The sequence below is a fragment of the Uranotaenia lowii genome, chromosome 1, assembly GCF_029784155.1.
Source record: "Uranotaenia lowii strain MFRU-FL chromosome 1, ASM2978415v1, whole genome shotgun sequence".
Taxonomy (NCBI): Eukaryota; Metazoa; Arthropoda; class Insecta; order Diptera; family Culicidae; genus Uranotaenia; species Uranotaenia lowii.
In genome coordinates this window covers 37,563,716-37,581,742 of record NC_073691.1, presented here as the reverse complement: position 1 = coordinate 37,581,742, position 18,027 = coordinate 37,563,716, and the positions used below count along the sequence as shown (strand labels likewise).

General features: G+C 34.4%; 2 protein-coding genes across 3 annotated transcripts in view; one reads left to right on the top strand and one right to left on the bottom strand.

Moving 5' to 3' along the window:
• LOC129753595 (uncharacterized) overlaps positions 1 to 16,219 on the top strand; it is an 86,121-nt gene extending 69,902 nt beyond the window's left edge. For both annotated transcript variants that reach the window (XM_055749440.1, XM_055749431.1), the window contains exons 4-6: positions 12,764 to 13,742; positions 13,818 to 15,116; positions 15,262 to 16,219. In XM_055749440.1, the coding sequence (XP_055605415.1) occupies positions 12,764 to 13,742; positions 13,818 to 15,116; positions 15,262 to 15,435 (2,452 nt within the window). In that variant the 3' untranslated portion in view covers positions 15,436 to 16,219. The remainder of the gene's footprint in view (positions 1 to 12,763; positions 13,743 to 13,817; positions 15,117 to 15,261) is intronic.
• LOC129753610 (uncharacterized) lies at positions 15,542 to 16,866 on the bottom strand. Its single transcript, XM_055749448.1, has 2 exons — positions 16,564 to 16,866; positions 15,542 to 16,505 (listed from the first exon to the last, which is right to left on the bottom strand). Exons 1-2 carry the CDS (start codon positions 16,656 to 16,658, stop codon positions 16,238 to 16,240), a joined length of 363 nt encoding a protein of 120 aa, XP_055605423.1. The 5' UTR covers positions 16,659 to 16,866; the 3' UTR covers positions 15,542 to 16,237.
• Between the last annotated feature and the right edge of the window lie 1,161 nt (positions 16,867 to 18,027).

Here is an 18,027-nt window from a genome sequence, read left to right as displayed (position 1 = left end):
TTCAGATTCAGAATTCAGATTCAGAATTCAGATTCAGAATTCAGATTCAGAATTCAGATTCAGAATTCAGATTCAGAATTCAGATTCAGAATTCAGATTCAGAATTCAGATTCAGAATTCAGATTCAGAATTCAGATTCAGAATTCAGATTCAGAATTCAGATTCAGAATTCAGATTCAGAATTCAGATTCAGAATTCAGATTCAGAATTCAGATTCAGAATTCAGATTCAGAATTCAGATTCAGAATTCAGATTCAGAATTCAGATTCAGAATTCAGATTCAGAATTCAGATTCAGAATTCAGATTCAGAATTCAGATTCAGAATTCAGATTCAGAATTCAGATTCAGAATTCAGATTCAGAATTCAGATTCAGAATTCAGAATCAGAATTCAGATTCAGAATTCAGATTCAGAATTTTTGTAAATTTATTTTCGGCATATCGGTGAAAAATTTAGATTCATGGAGAAAGAATATCAGAATTAAAAATTGATGAAGCTGGATGTTGCGAGGTAAAGTATGGTGTACGTTAATAAATTTTCCTTGCAAAAATGTTCTTTCGCTCTTTTCATCATCCGTAAAATTTCTCCTCACTTTATCAATTTTCAATTCTGGAATTGTTTCTCCAAGAATACCAATTTGCACAGTTTTTGATAAATTTGCGATGACTTAAAGATCATTACGCATGAAAACACGATTTTGTTTTGTGAAAACTTTTTTTCACAATTTTTCTGAAATTAAGTTTGCTGCATACTTTTAGGGGTAAAACCATACTATTAAAAGTTGTAAAATCCGAAATCATAAAAAAAAATTTGGATGAAAGAAATTTCAATGTTGAAAACCGTGTGATGCAAAACAATCAAAATGAGATTTACAAGATTAAGAATTCAGATTCAGAATTCAGATTCAGAATTCAGAATTCAGATTCAGAATTCAGATTCAGAATTCAGATTCAGAATTCAGATTCAGAATTCAGATTCAGAATTCAGATTCAGAATTCAGATTCAGAATTCAGATTCAGAATTCAGATTCAGAATTCAGATTCAGAATTCAGATTCAGAATTCAGATTCAGAATTCAGATCCAGAATTCAGATTCAGAATTCATATTCAGAATTCAGATTCAGAATTCAGATTCAGAATTCCGATTCAGAATTCAGATTCAGAATTCAGATTCAGAATTCAGATTCAGAATTCAGATTCAGAATTCAGATTCAGAATTCAGATTCAGAATTCAGATTCAGAATTCAGATTCAGAATTCAGATTCAGAATTCAGATTCAGAATTCAGATTCAGAATTCAGATTCAGAATTTAGATTCAGAATTCAGATTCAGAATTCAGATTCAGAATTCAGATTCAGAATTCAGATTCAGAATTCAGATTCAGAATTAAGATTCAGAATTCAGATTCAGAATTCAGAATTCAGATTCAGAATTCAGATTCAGAATTCAGATTCAGAACTCAGATTCAGAATTCAGATTCAGAATTCAGATTCAGAATTCAGATTCAGAATACAGATTTAGAATTCAAATTCAGAGTTCAGATTCAGAATTCAGATTGAGAATTCAGATTTAGAATTCTGATTAAGAATTTGGATTAAAGATCAACCTGGAATTTGAAATTGGAACTTATATTCAAATATTAGACTAAGTGTTGTAACTCAAAATTCAAACTTTAGAATCAGAATAAGATTTCAGATTTAGTTTACAGAATGAGATTAATCATTTAATAGTCATATTACTTTCCCCTCCTTTTGTGGGAATTTTTCCTCTATGCATGGTTGAGCTCTAAAAAAGGTATCATGCTAGGGCACGCGTCACGGCTATCCATCAATATTGTAGTTGGTTTTACTTATTCAGTAAAAAAAAGCATAAAAAAACAGTAAGATTCGAACCGTGACCAGCAACGTGAAAGTTCTGGTTGCTACCACGGCACCATTTCAGCGTGTTATAAATCTTGGAAATTCTACTGTTTAAATACCATTCTTTCCATACATAAAATGAGCTCCTTACATACCAGTTCGCTTTTCCCCAAAAAAACGTATCAGGCATCATTTTTTTATATTGAGATTGGAATTTTTCGTGTTTGAATATCTGAAATCATACTTATATGATTCAGAGGGAAGGAATCTATCATGTATATTCTATATTATTTTATATATTTCCAAATATAATTTAAACTCTGTTAGAAAGGCTCCAATCCACTGTTAAGTGTATTAAATCGGGTTTTTAATATTATGAAATTAGTGCTATGGCGATAGACATTTAAATTCAGTTCCAGAATTCAAAAAAACCAACTCACAATAGTAATTTAAACTATCCCGTTATTATTCGACTATTTTCTAGACAATCGCTCTAATGATCTTGGAGTGATTTTTGGCTAACTTGGCTAGGTTTCAAGATTCACGCCAATCCTATTGTCAATATCGTCGTTGCAAGATTAAATAAACAATATTATTGTTTACAGATCATACACACAGAGATATCAAAAATTAAAAGTTAAATTCAATTGCATCAAAAGACTAGTATTAGCAACACAAAAAAACAGCATTTTCGCTGTATTTTTTTTTAAATATATGACGTAGAAAGATTTTGGCGTAAAAAAACCGAATATTCTGTCAGCTTTTGGTGCTTTGGCTAGTGAAAATTTTAAATTTTACCTGTTTTACCTGAAATCACTCATTCATTGCTGATAAACTTATAAACCTACCCAAGAAATTAAAAACTGATTTTTAATCTTTTTATTATCTGTTATTTTATGAAGGATATAGATTTTGTCTAAATTTTCTGGTTTAAGAGAAACTTTAGAAAATAAATTAAACCCTACAATTTTTTAGAAAATTTAATAGTATAGATATAACTATTTCTGACATCAAAAGAGGGCGTTTCAAAGTTAACATAATTTCTGTTTCAATTTTCTTTGAAATTTCATGAAATTCCTAGATTTTCGTAGAACTGGAAAAATTCAAAATAAAATCTTATGTATTTTTTTTCAGAATTCATAATTACTCGCAGTCATCGAAAAATTTGACCATTGATTTGATTCTCTTGAAACCTTTATTTTCCATATCTTTGTAACAATTTATGTTTTATTTGTTATAAAAAGTGAAAAAATTTATTGAATGATTTTTTTCCATTTTCCAAATGTTAGCCTTGAATCTCTGAAACGATAGCTGAGAAAATGAAATTAAATGCATATTTCGATTCAGCGCTCCCGAATCAGTCAAAAAAAGCTCGTAATTTTTTTTGCACATTGGAGAAATGTTAATTTTTTTTTGTCTCGTGCTATCAGGAATTGATGCTTCGTTTTTTGATTTTTTACTTACACAAGACAACACAGTTCAAATTTTTCTGAGGCGCAAAGAGTTAATTTTGAAAAATTTTGGGGCGCTGAATCCAAATACTTTTTAAAAGTTTTTCCTATCAGCTCTTGTTTTAGGATAAATTTTAAAAAAGGTATAAATTTATTAAATGAATTTAAGCTAAGGTTACCAGATTGTTCGGTTTTATCCGGGTTTGCCCAGATATTTAGTACAAAATTTGGGAAGAGTCCGGCTCGGCCCGGTTGCCCGGATTTTATTGAAAAAAGCCCGGATTTGTTCATTTTTTTTGGCAAATCAAACAAAAAACCAATTGTGATGTAAAATTTTACTTATTTATGCCTCTAAAACGCATTTTTTGAGCAAGTTTTATTAAAATAATCATTAAAAGGTTTTTTGGAATTCTTAAATACGATTTAAAATCTGTTGATAAGTTTTGGTGAAAATTTTTTTATTCATTTTTTTTCTTGATTTTTTTTTATTAATTTCTGGATGTTGAAAAATTTTGCCACATTTTTGCTCGAATTTATGGTCAACAATTTGAAATCAAAAATGCCCGGTTTTTACTTGGTTTTTATATAAAATTGCAAACATTTGCTCGGCTCGGATACGTGCTGAAAAAATTCTGGCAAACTTAATTCAAGCACTTTTCTGAAAAAAAAAAAACTGTCGAAAATGACAAATATTTTGAAGATCATTTTTCAATCAACTTTTCTGAAGACCGCGAATAATTTAGTGAAGTTTATTCTCGTTATTTTTTTCCAAATCTGTTATTTTTAAAACGATAAGTAAAATATTTTCGCTGTTTTCAACCAAGCTGTTGAATGAATTAAAATCTTCCATCTAAAATACTCAAAAGCTTTCTTGAATTATGTCAGAAAAAGTTGTAACCAAATCTATTTAAATTTTATAAAATTGCAAAATTTTGCTTTATTTGTATTTTGACACAAAATTATCTCGACAAATCTGAATCCTTGATTGAATGGGGGATAGTGAATTGATTTAAAATCAGCTTTCAGTTTTCGTGTAGGTTTTTTTTAAGTTTATCAATTATCAAAGACGATCCATTCTTCCCAAACCCGACTAATTTTAAAAATTTCTACACGCCTTATCTTCAAAACAAGAGGGTACCCGAGCAGACTTTTATGGCAAATTTATACCTAATTTTGCTATCATGCCTTGATAATAAAATTTGGTATCATTTTGCCCGAATAAAGGTGGTACAATGCCAAAATTTGGGTCTCACTTTTCATATACCGATAGCACAATCATACCAGCTGTAGGTTTCACTGAAACCTTAATGATACCTCGTTTAGCCAACGTTTCAGAACCAGTTCCGAGGGCATAATGATGCCACTTTTAGGTATAATCGACAGCCAAATTTTGGTATCATCCTGCCCTCAAAACTGCACGGAAAAAGTAGGCTAAACGAGGTATCATTAGGCTTTCAATAATATTAAAACTAGTCGTATCTGTGCTATTCTTATATGAAATTTAAGGACCAAATTTTGTTATTGCTCCACTTTTATTCAAATGAAATAATGCTAAATTTTGTTAACAAGGCATGATAGCAAAAATTTGTATAATTTAACCTGTTTGCTCTCGAGTGACCAATATTTTTAGGACCGTAATCCAATCTGAAAAAGTTGGCATTTGATTTGCATTTCAAATATTCTATATTACCTAAAATATAAAAGCTTTTTGAATTTTCATGCTTCTGAACGCCTAAATTTTTGTTTAACATGAAGATGTTATTACAAAAAAGTTGTTTTGGTTTGTTTAGGAAATAGAAAAATACAAAATTTAAGTGCAGAACCTGAATTCGAAACCTATTCAAATTTTGTGCCTGAATAAATCATCACGATATTATTGTCGATTTGCGACACAATTTTAGACTAAAACCCAATCTCATTCAACTAAACTTTAACGAATTCATTCTACAGAATTTCGCATTAAATCAAAAACGCATTGAGAAAAGCTCCTTTAAACATGTAACGCATTGATAATGCTTGAAAAGGTGAAATAAGCTATCCCACAATATTTGTTGCATACCCAAAGGCGTTTAAAATTTGCTTAATGATTGACAAAATCTGATATTGAGAGGCAACATGAAATGATTAATGAACGTTTTTGAAGATCTAGGATAATTGTAAAAAAAAATTATAATTGTAAGAAATAATTGTAAGAAATTAAATTTAGAGGGTTACTGAATCTTGAAGTATTTTTGACAGTTGCAGGTACATTTCAGTGTTCTAAATTCTAATGATTTCAATAAAAATTTATTATTGTTCTAGTTTTGTTAGAAAAAGAATTTTATAATATAAGTTGTTCGGAAAATCAGCAATTTAAGAATTTAATATGAATCCCGAAATAATAAAAGGCGAGTGGATAGTAGTAATAATAAATCAGAACACAGAAAAGATAGATTAAAAATAAAATTTGTTCTGGATATGGAAACGCTTAAATTTACAGTTGAATTTCATATCTTAAAATATTTTTCAAACCTACTCAAACATATACAAGATAGGATGTTAAAGTACATAAAACATTAGTTTCGATTCTAGTATGTTTCAATTCACTCACTCGAAAACTTTGTTAATGTTTTTTTTTAATCTTCTAAAATTTCCAAAACTCGATCAATGATGCGATGCTTTCAATATGGTCTTATAAAATTATAAGTTCTTGACTAGTCATCAATTTCATCACCATAAATGAAGTTTTCAATTTATCGGGTCTTCTATTCAAGTCATCAAAAAAAAATGTAACAGGTACAAAGTAGCCCCGAAGTATGATAACACGATGTCCGGCGCACAAAGCGATTGTTAAATGCTCGGGAAAACTGATAAAATTAAACTTACCGATAACTCCCAAATTGAATCCCCACATCTTTGATGGTTTTCCTTGAGCATTTGAAGCTTTAGAAATTTTCAGCTTTCCTTTCTACTGCCTGAGCACCGTCTTGGATTCTTTGATGGTGGTTTCAATCCTCGTTCAGTTGGCCCGCTTTTGTCTTGGTTTTTCGCACCGAACACATTCGACCATGAAACCGACTGGAAGTGCCCTGTCCACTAAGAAAATAATGAATATTTAAAGGGGCCCTGCAATGAATTTGGCACACTCAGAAATCACTCTGTTGCTGATCCGTGAGCCTCCTCTCCCGCGTGTTGTTCGATAAGTTGCGTAGGATTTTGATACCGATGTGGGTTTTCAGACTGTTGCTGTTGACAATCTGCAGGAATGAAGCCAACACCAAGAGGGTCTCCTCGTTGCTGCTCCATATTTCTTTTTGCGCTCTGTGGCTAATTCTTTGGGCAGCCAAAACTTTTGATACTAACCGGAACCGCTCTTGTTAGTAAACACTGTTTCCTAAAATAAAAATGTATTGGAATTGGAGTTTTAAGACTGGGATGAGCAAGTTGGGCCAACACTGGCCCTAGTGGTCCCATCAACAGGAACAACTTCAAAGAAGAAATAAAAGATTGGGATGTAAACAGTTAAAAACTCACCTGTAATTTGTCATATAATGCAAATAATAATATATCACTTAAAACCACTTTTTCCGATTAAAAACGACGATGCAATCGAAGCAACGAAACAAACGGTACCGTATACTAGTCAGTGTTCTTTCCTCCTCCTCTTTATGGCCAGCTGTTTTCCAACTTGCGGGAGAGCTTTTTCAAAACAAAAACATTGTTTTCATCAAGGTGTGTATATAGCAGAGGTGTTACCGTATATCAAATTCCCGATTCAACCATTTTGGCTATTTAGGCTATGCAACTGCGGAACTCATGGAGTTTGTTTGCCAAAAAAACCACCAGAAAAGCTGAGCAAATAATCTTATGTTTATAAACAAACTCATTGAGAGTCCCGTTCACTCCTCGCCTACTTACTGTGAAAGTCGGAGAACCTCATGTTTCAAAAGATCTTGGTTTTCATTTGCATTCAAGTGTGGACTGGTAACCGTGGCCATATGTCTATTTCTGTTTTTTTTCGATTGTAGCTTTAGCTAGAGTTAAATGTTGAATACCGTCAACTGGGGCAACATGCAACAATTTTCAACTTCAATAGCTTCTTAAAAGCTTATCTTCACAGTTAATCGTATCCTTTATGCATCAAAAGTTTTAAGAATGCTGGGACACCAAATTGGCGTAGTTAAAAAAATATTGGTTTCTTCAGTTATTTTTAATTTTCAAAAAATATGCGATTTTCACCCTCCTTAGAAAATGGGGTAACTTGCAACAAACTTTGTTTTTAATGAAAAATCTTATGAACACGTACGAAAATTCATAGTTTTTAATATATTTGCGATGTCTTAAAGACCATTACGCATGACAACACTAATTGCAGTAGTTTTTGGATCTGTAAAAACAAATTTTCACATTTTTTCTGAAATTGAGGATGCTGCATACATTTAGGGGTTAAATAATACTACGAAAAATTCTAAAAGCTGAAATCATAAAAATAAATGTTGGGATGAAAAAAATTTAAATGTTTACAAACGCGTGATTCAAAACATTCATATTCCAACACATGGAAACGAGATTTACAAGATATTTCTTTGATTTGCATTTTGTTGCATTTAACCCCAGACACGTAACTGAATATTAAAAATATTCATTTAAAAAAATTGGGTGATTGTTCGAAAAATAATTTTACACCAACAATGTTGGTATAACATGAGGAAACCTGTAAAAAGTTTGTAGGTAATTTTATCAAGCCGATCCGTCATACTGGGTAAAGTTTTTTTCGGCATCAAAAAATGTTAAATTTTGTACATTTATTGCTCGATTTTTCAATTTTTACTTAAAAATAAAAAACTTAAGACAACTAGCTTAAGATGCGAGAAATTATGTCATCATCATTTTGTTATCATTGAAAGATTACTTTATTACAATACATTAAATTAAAAGTTGATTCAATGTAGGGTTATATAAATGTTGCATCGAACCCCGCTGTTGCATGATGCCCCGTTTGACGGTACCTAATATTAAACTGTGTCCAATTATGGAAAAACGTCTTTTGTGTAGTGGTGGTCAGGCAGAATGATAAGAAAATATAATTAATGAGATGAATGGAGTAATTCCAGTTGATTCTTATAACCTTAGCAGATGTTTCATTACAAAAAAAATTATTGTAACTATTACGAATTTCATATTTAAATCAATGGAACATACCTGATAATAAACACATATAATAAACAACTTCATAAGTTTAAGTGGTGAGAGTTTTGATTCATGACCATCACTTATTTTCCGTATAGAATTCTCAAATCACGGTAACATACATAAGTTAGAAGACAGCATAATTGATATTGTATAACAGAATTTTTTGAACTCTATGTCTTTGTATTTAAAATTAAGAACAGAAATAATTTGAATCTGTTTTTCGTATGTACACACATTTTCTTTATGAGTACCTTTGTTTTTGATTTTTAATTAAATTTCTTATTGTTTGCGGATTAGGGAAACCACTTTCCAAAAATAAAATAAAAAGTTCTACCACAACTTTTAACATCAAACATCGTAGAAGCTACTCTTTTTCAACATATCTGATATATTTTTTCCAGACAACAAGTATTGTCATTTCCTAACAAAAAACAAACTGAAATATAACAACAAAAAAGTGAAAGTCACTTCAACTTTTCCCAAACGCAAAGAACGTTAGGTTCATGCAAACAAACAAAACATTCCTTTTTTCATTAATGTTAAAAAAAATATGTAAGACAGAAGGATGATTTTTTTAAACTAAAATCATTTTTGATTTTAAAAATTGCGAGTATCACTGAAGACAATGTGTTTGAATCATTTTTTCCCGGTATTTTAGTTATAGCTGAAAAATTATCACTATATGAATTTATGTTCATCTTATTTGATGAATTTTATTAATACTTTGATGAACCTGCCCTTGCAGAAAATTGACCACTCAAAATGCTATCATTATGTACTCATTTTTTATTCTTCAAAAATGGAATAAACCTACAGTAATGCCTAGTTTTAGTATCATTGACAGCCTAACGATGCCTCGTTTGGCTAGCATTTTGAAAAAGTATTTTAAAGCACAACGATGCCAAATTTTGGTAGTAAATAATACCTAAAAGTGGTATCATTATACCCTCATTTTACTTTTAGGTCTTGATAACAAAATTAGGTATTATTTTGACATACAAGTCTACTCGGAAATGCACACTATGCCGGTAACGAACAAATTTGCTATTTGTTTTGAATTCGATTTAAATTTTAACATCTAAATAAATCTGATTTTTCATCACATAATACTGAATACCAAATCATGCCATCATTTTGATCTCACTTTTCTGCTCTATCATGATAAATGAAACCTTAATGATGCCTCGTTTTGTTATCTGGAAAAAAACATAACCAAAAAGTGCTTTCATTTTGGTCTTAATGCCTTATTTAGGTATTGGTTGGGCATCATCTTTTGATATATTGATGCTTTAATGAAACCTAAATTTGCCATCGGAAGAAATGCGATACTAAATTATGCCATCATTTTGGCATTGATAGCTCATTTTGGTAACTCTTTGCTATCGATTCAGGCATCAAAGTCTGCTCGGGGTGATAATCAAAATATTGGATTTTTTTAAGCTTAGGCACAAAAAAATGCTGTTCCCCTTTGTTATTCTCAAAATCGTTTAAAAAATAAAAAATAAATCCACTCTATTCATTTTTTTTGTTGTTGCAAATTTGAAACGAAGGGTTTAAATGACATTTAATTCGTTTCATATGAAAAAAAAAGTTAAAAATTTAGAATAAGAACTTGAAATTAAAGAACAAGTCAATGAATTTGAGTCTCAAATATTTCTGAATCATATACCTATCATTATTTTATTTCAGAATTTAATTTAGAAAAAAAAATCTTCGGCGACAATTTACAATGAGAATTGATAGCAGAATTGATGAAAACAACGCTGTATTTCTGAGTCACTTTTCTTAAAAATGTTTCAGAATAATAAAATAATGATCAGTTTTAAATTTATAGCAATTTTCATCAAAAATTTGACTCTAATATTTGCCTTTACTTACGTATGGTTAGCAGTTAATTGTAAAATTGAATGATTAAAATTTCGTTGTGGTAACCTTGTGATGATGTGAAAAAGATCTGAATAAATGATAATTGCCACACTTTTTTAAAATTTTCTGCTATTCAACTACAAGTTTATTATTTTTATGTATAAAACGACATTTATAAAGAGAGATTTCCCAATGAGCTCATAAGTCGATTTTTTTTATTTCTTGATGTACAAAATACTTATCAACATTTTTCGCAAGGAAAAGGAAAGATTTATAGATTGAAGTTGTATCAAAGGATATCGATATAAGTTTCTATAGAAAATGGGTTAAAAAAGTTTCAATTTCTTCTTTAATTTTGATTTGGTTCGATGAGATCAATTTGGAAGAGAAAATCGGTGTACAGCACCCTCCCTCATTCTTTCAAAATAAACGGCTTTTCACTCGATATTAAAGTTTCATTTATTGGTCGATTTTTGAAAAAAAAAAGTAAACTCACCTTTAAACCTTTAATTCTTGAATAAAATAAAGTGTGCAGTTTTTTAATAGATTTTTTACCTTATTTCAAAAGGTATCTCGAAAACTATAACTTTTAGATGATTTTTAGCTAAATAATACTAAGTTTAGCTATCAAGTCTTGCTTGTAAAATATGACCCAGAAAAGCAGGTACAATGCCAAAATTTGGTTCTCAATTTTTCTAATACGGATTCCACATTTATAGCAGGTGTAGGTTTCAATGAAACCTTAATAATACCTCGTTTAGCCATCGTTTTAAAACGTGTTTTGAGAGCATAATAATGTCCGGTGTTGACTTCCCAAAAAAATTGGTATCGTTGTGCTATGAAAATTTTTTTGAAAAGGCTACCTAAACGAGACATCTACAAGCTTTTATTGAACGCATTATTTCGCAGAACTGTGCCATTTGCATTTGGAAAATGAGACAAAATTTTTGGGACTGCACCACTATTTTTCAGGCAAACTGATACCAATTGTATCGTTATCTAGGATTATGATCCGGCTCCAGAAATAATATCCAGGATCAAGGTGAACAAGTCGGAATCGAAATCCAGCTTCAGTATCAGGATTTAAAATCAGAGTACAGGATCATGGTTCAGGATCATGATAGGGGACCAGAATTCCGCATCAGGATTCAAGATCCAGGATCAACATCAGAATCTGGAATCTCGATCCAAAATGGGCATCAGGATCCCAGTTCAGGGTCTAGAATGAGAATTCAAGATCAGTAACCAGGTTAAGCACCCAGGATCAGAATGCGGTATCAGTATTCAAATTCCAGGATCAGAACCAGGACTCAAAATCTGGAATAAGAATCATAATCTGGGATCAGAGTTCAGGATCAGGATCTAATCTAGAATATGCATCAGGAACTAGGGATCCAGGATCAGTATTCACACAAAATTGACAAAAAAAACGACTAGAATGATTAAAGTAACAAAAATTGCAAAAATGACAACAATTATTATAGGATCAAGATATGTGAATATCCGAGATAAGAACCAGTATCTTAATCTGCGATTAGGACCCAGGATGCAAGACTCAGTATTTAGGGCCCGCGATTAGAATCCAAGAGCAAGGTGCAGGATCAATAAAGATCCAAGTTGGGATCCTGAATCATGGTTCGAATCCGGGATCAGAGTTTGGATCAAAATCCGAGATCGGGATCACGATCAGGATGAAACATTCAAAATCCTGGGTCTGGATCAGGATCACAATCCGGAATCTGGATCCAGGATCAGAGATTAGGGCCCAAGATCAGAATCCATGATCACGATCTACGATCAGAAAGTGGGATTTCAGGACCGGGATCAAAAATGAAATACCGGGGATAAAGATCAGGATCTTACACATGCGGTGAATTCCGGAATCAAGATATCTGATCAGCAAGAATCCGAAATTAGGTTCAGAAGGATACAGGATCCAACATCAGGGATCATGATTAGACTCCGATTCAAGATTTCGTAATCCGAAATCAGGATTAGGTTCCCGGATCGATAATTTGGAATTATGGTCTGGAATCCTGGGCCAAGAATAGATCCTGGGATCAGGAACCAAAATAAGCGTCAGAATCCTCGGTGAACGTTCAGGATGAGAATCGTGATCCTGAACAAGGATCCGTGATCCTAATCCAGAATCAATTTCAAGATTGATATCGGGACCAGGACCGCGTTCTAGCGTTGAATATTGTCCTTATTTTAGATCAGAGTCACGTGTACCTTTAAAATCGAGAATATAATCAGGATCGGTATCAGGTACTAGAACAGAATCAGGCAAACAATCCGAAACTTAACCCTGATATTTTCTTTTTGTATTCATAATTATTGTGAAGTTTAAGTGATGAAGTTGATAAAATTGTGTTCGTAATAATAAATTTCAATTTTCGATGTTCTTTTTTGCAGAAAATCCTTACGGCGAATAAAAATGATCCGCGATTCGATCCTCAAGAAGCGGATCCGTGCCGACGAAGTGGTGGTCAAGGGATCCTCGAAAGACGGGTCCTCAGGGACAAACTCCACCGCCAACAGTGGTCGGACGTCTACGACGGATGCCAACGCACCGGAAGAACGGGACGAAGCTGCAGCGATGCGAGCGTGGATGGAAAACCTGGGTCACTCGGTTGAAGGTCCCATGTGCTCGCACTGTGGGAAAACTTTCGAACGGAAGGCTGTTTTGACGACACACATGCAAACGTGTGCTCAGAAGACGAAACTCTCGGAAGGTGCTGCTGCAACAACTACAACGGCACCTTCCGGTAGACGGAGTAAGGTTAAGGAAGAAGTGAAAATCAAACAGGAACCTCAGGAGGTGGCAAACAGTGATGATTCTAATTCTTATGACGTTCCGCTGGCAGCTTTACAGGCGCGGATCAATCAGGACGGGGTAGCTTTGGTGAATGGGGCCGTTACGGTGAAGCCGGAAGAATTGATAGCTTTACAGGAGAGCGAGTCGTGCAGTAGACGGAAGCGGAAAAAGCCTTTAATTATGTTAAGGAATGCGACGGACGATATCAGCTGGGAGATTGAAGACTGTGCGGTGACGGATGAGAATGTGAAAAATTTATCGAATGTACAAATCAAGAAGGAAATCATTGAAGAGTCTGAAAGTGCGGATCTATCGGCAGCGCAGGGCAAAAAAGGACCACGTGCTCGGAAGAGTAGAAAAGCTGATGAATCGACTGAAAACGTGGAAAAAAGTGTGAGTGAACGACGAGACGCGGCGGCTGACGAAATAGTGTGTCGATGTTCTAAAAAATTCAGTGGTCTTGAAACGTACAAAAGGCATCTACGGTTGACTCACATCCGGCAGAGACGGTTTTGGTGCGCGGTTTGCGAATTCAAAGGCTATCGCAAATCGGACACTGTAAACCACTTGATTCAGGTGAGAAAATGATACCAGAGAGCGTCTCCACTTCATGAACCATAAAAATCGTTTTATTTTGTTTTCTTTTCGCAGGAACATGGTTACAAAGGTGGTCCAGAAGATGCTAGCTCTCTCATAAATGTGCAACCGGTGGAAAAGTTTCAGTGTGGACCTATCGATAACACTGACGAAGCGATCAAATCGATTATCGAGGCTGTGAGTCGAAATGGCACCTCGGACCAAACGGAGCCCAGCATCCTAGAGACGTCTGGGGACAAATCATATCTGAGTAGTAGTTCTGTTCCGAAAAACGCTTCCGAAACTACACCAGAAGCTAGTCTTCGTGTGCCAACACCCGAACCTGGATCCCCGAAAAAGCGGGGCCGACCCAGAGGATTGCGGGATTCAATCTGTTCCCTTACACCACCGGAAGAGCTTTGTAAAAAGAGCAAGCCAAGCGATTGTGATGACGAAAACCTGAATGCTACCTCGAAGCGACCCATTCGTAATCGGGTAAAGCCCGTTGACAAAGACTTCGTCTACGACCTAACAGATCTGTTGAATAAGGACGAAGATCTAGACGATTTTGCTCTGCCGGCCTTAGTTCTGGACAAACCAATTCCGGAACTGCTTCCTGTTACAACTAAACTTGTCAAACCTATCGAATCTAGTCGAGTTCAAACTACCCAAGCCGTAACTTCCGAAAAACGGGAAACCAAAAAGGAATCCCTTCGTTCCCATGCGGCTAAAATTAAAACCCTTTTACCGCCGGAGCTAGTAAAAGGGGCTGCCTACGCGATGGCCAAACGGAAAGTCGAACATGGCCTGGCGTCCTTCCACCGCCTTCCCGATTACTCTCAAGAGCGATCACCCCACAAATGGCACCTCCCCCTGAAACGTCGAATAACCACCATTCACGACTGGCCAGTTGTCAAAAAAGAGCGCAAATTCGGTTCCATCACTAAACCCACGGCCGACATTCAGCTCAAGCGCAAGTATACGAAACGTGCCTCCACACTCATCGACAATGATCTTCTATCAGGCCTCACAAACAAAGATCAACGGCGAGCCATTCCCCGGAGAAATAGTGTCGGAGCTTTACCGCGGATGCGCCTTTCGGTTTCTTCGGAAATTCTGAGCCGACTCAAACATCCGGTAGCGGCCAATGTTGTGCCAACTCCTACCAGTAGTAGTAGTAGTAGTATTGGAGAATCCCACAATCTAGATTTCCGGCAGTTTATCGAGGCCCACCTGAAGGACCACCGTGCTGCCATGGATCAGGTTAATCTCAACGGGACGACTGCGGAAGATTTGAGTGAGCTCAAAGCGGAACCTAAGAAGAGGATCACGATGATGCAGCGATTGGAGGAGAACCGGAACAAACGATTGCAGGTGGGTTGATTTAGATTGTTGCGTATTTTAATGATTTCTCAATTGTTGGTAAAGATCAGCTTAGAGCTAAGATCTTGATTAAGCTTTTGAGATTTAGCAAGTAGTATTTGTCGCAGACGTATCAGACTTTCCTTCTTCTTTCCAGGAACAAAATGGTCCAATGCCTTCCACATCAAAGACTCCAACAGCAGGACCATCTCAGATGGCTTCCGCTCCTTCAACGTCAACTCATCAACCGAGCCCTAGTTCCAGCACTGCTCCTCGCATGAACGTGGCCGACATGTTGCACGCAAAACTGAAAAAATTCTCATCCTTCTAAAGCGGACAGCAGACAGATGAACGGGGACGACATGTTCCATGTGCTTAAAACTAATTTTCCCTGTCCGTTGGATATTTTCTTTCCAAAAAAGTGTCGAATGTGTACTTTAGAGTAGTCCAAATACATTCGTACGTATAAAAATGATTTATAATTCGGATCGAATAGTTTTTTGTTGCTGTAGAAGTTACGTTTCGAATTTTTATTTAAATTTTCTTCAAACATTTGGTTTTCGATTAATTTTTTTTTTTTTTTTGGAAAGGCACATTTAGTTCTTTTATGTCGACTTCTAATTCTACTACCTGCTTCAGATTTGAGTAGGCATTTATGACGGTTTTAGAGCATAGTTATGGTGTGTATAGTTTAATCCACCTTCGTTACCTTCGTTTTAGTTTTGTGCGTATTAGTTCAAATAGTAGGTAGTTTATGTATTGTAGGGTTTTTCTTCTCTCTCGGAGAATGAAACAAAAATAACGTTATCTATTCTAAAGCACTACCCCTACAAGTATGTAGTTAGTTGATAGAGTTTAGTTCTAATTTCTTATTTGTGATTGACCACAAGTTGTTCTTAAAATAAAAACAAAATATCGCGTAGTGTAGATACAGACAAATAAGTAACAAAAAACGGTAATCTAATAATACACAAAAGGGAAGTGAAATCTAGTTAAAAGATGAAAGCCTGAGTGCGAAAGTTCGCATCGTAATACAATTTAGAAAGTAGGTACTATATGTTTGTGTATTTAACAAAAGAAAATAAAACAGTGTACCGGAAAAGACGATTTACAAATCCAAAAACTTTTGCTACTTATTTTTTCTTTTTGCTATCCGAAATAAGGCCGCTGGTTTCGTCATTTTCGGACTCTTGATCCTCGTCTTGTTTGGCTTCTTCGGCAATGCTAGATGCGTCATCATCGATATCTTTCTCGTCATCGTCCGAGTCCTTATCCTTCTTCTTTTTCTGCTTCTGATCCCCGGATGTGACATTCACCTTGGCACCTTTATCCAACCGTTCGTAAAGTTTTCCACCTGTTTTCTCCAAATGTCCCGGCAGCCAGAAAACGGCTTGGACCAATCTTTTAGAAAGAAATTTTCTTAAAAACATGTAAAATTAACATTTTAATTTATCCTTACCTGAACAAAACCCATCCGGAAAGGACCAGACAAAGAACGGTGCCGGAAGTTTTGACCATGGCGGCGTAATCAGGGATCACCTGTTGATTTTTCATTGCGAATTTCGGTCTTAAAATTATGTAAAACTTATTTCTTTTAAGAAGGTCGCCCAACAAATGCTTCCGAACAACCTCGGGTCAATGATGTGACACGTCAGATAGTGAAGCTTTGCACGAGTGAGGCAATCAAATTGATACCGATACAGATAGTGAGTTTCATCAATGTTATGGACATGTGGTTTCCAAGGATATTTTCTTTCTCCGGGTGAGCGATTGCGGTTTACAAATGTGGTTTGCGGGAGATAATTGAATTTAATTTCTATAAACGCAATGGGGGGCCGGATAAACGATTGAAGCGATTTCTTCTAACGCGTGCTTCAGCACGATAAGTCCACACTCTGAATTCTAATCGTTATTTTGATTCTGAATTCATAGTAGCTCTGAACTCTGAAATCTTGATCTGCAGTTTGAAATATAAATCTGAAGAATAAATTTTCAGCCTGAAATCTGAATCTGAAATATTCTATCTGAAACTGAAATCAGAATCTGAAACATGAACCTGAGATCTGAAATCTGAATCTGAATACTTAATTTTACGAAGAAATTGATCATCGTTACTTATGTTTGTTGTTTGATTTATCGTTCTTATCGGTGAGAAGTGATGCCCTTTTAAATAAGAACATCTTAAGATTTAAGATTTTTATATACGGATAGAACGTTGGAATAAATAAAAATGGTAAAAACAAGCGAGTAGAATTTTTTGAGAGCTGTTTTCGTAACATACCTTCTGGATTCTGAATCTGAATCTATAATTTGATATGTGATTCTGAAGTCTGAAATTCAAAATATAAATCTGGAATCTGAAATCTTTATTTGGATTTTGAAATCTAAAATCTGAATCTGAAATTTTCAATTTGTATTTCAATCCTGAATTTGAAATATGCATTTCAAATTCGAATCTGAATTTGAAATCTGTCTGATTTGAACTCATAAATTCCAATAGACAAAAAATCAAGCCCAGGTTCCATGTTTCCGATTCTGTATCCATATTGGATTTCTTGATAATCATTTCGGATCATTTTTGTCACAGGCTAAATTGAAAAGCTATTGAAGCAAAATGAAAAATCGAAGATGGAGTTAAGAACTGATAGTTGATTTCTAGTAGACATGTACCGAATATTTGGTCGGCCGAATACCGCCCAAAAACCGTTAGACCGAATATTCGGCTCACCGAATAGTTGAGTTAAGTATTCGGCCGAATAGGCGTGATTGACTTAATTGGCAATAAACGACAAAAATTACACGAATTGAACTACATAACTGACATTGACACAAATCACAAAAATAGCAAAACATACTAAATTTACAAAAACGCCAAAATATACAAAAAAAAATTGTTATTTTGGTCAATTTTGTCAATTTATTA

What these genes read in the sequence shown, in the direction of transcription:
- LOC129753610 (XM_055749448.1), bottom strand. Translation starts at nt 16,658, where the DNA reads ATGAAAAATCAACAGGTGATCCCTGATTACGCCGCCATGGTCAAAACT. An exon ending in TCCGGATGGGTTTTGTTCAG is followed by an intron (nt 16,506 to 16,563) that starts GTAAGGATAAAT and finishes TCTTTCTAAAAG; the next exon opens with ATTGGTCCAAGCCGTTTTCT.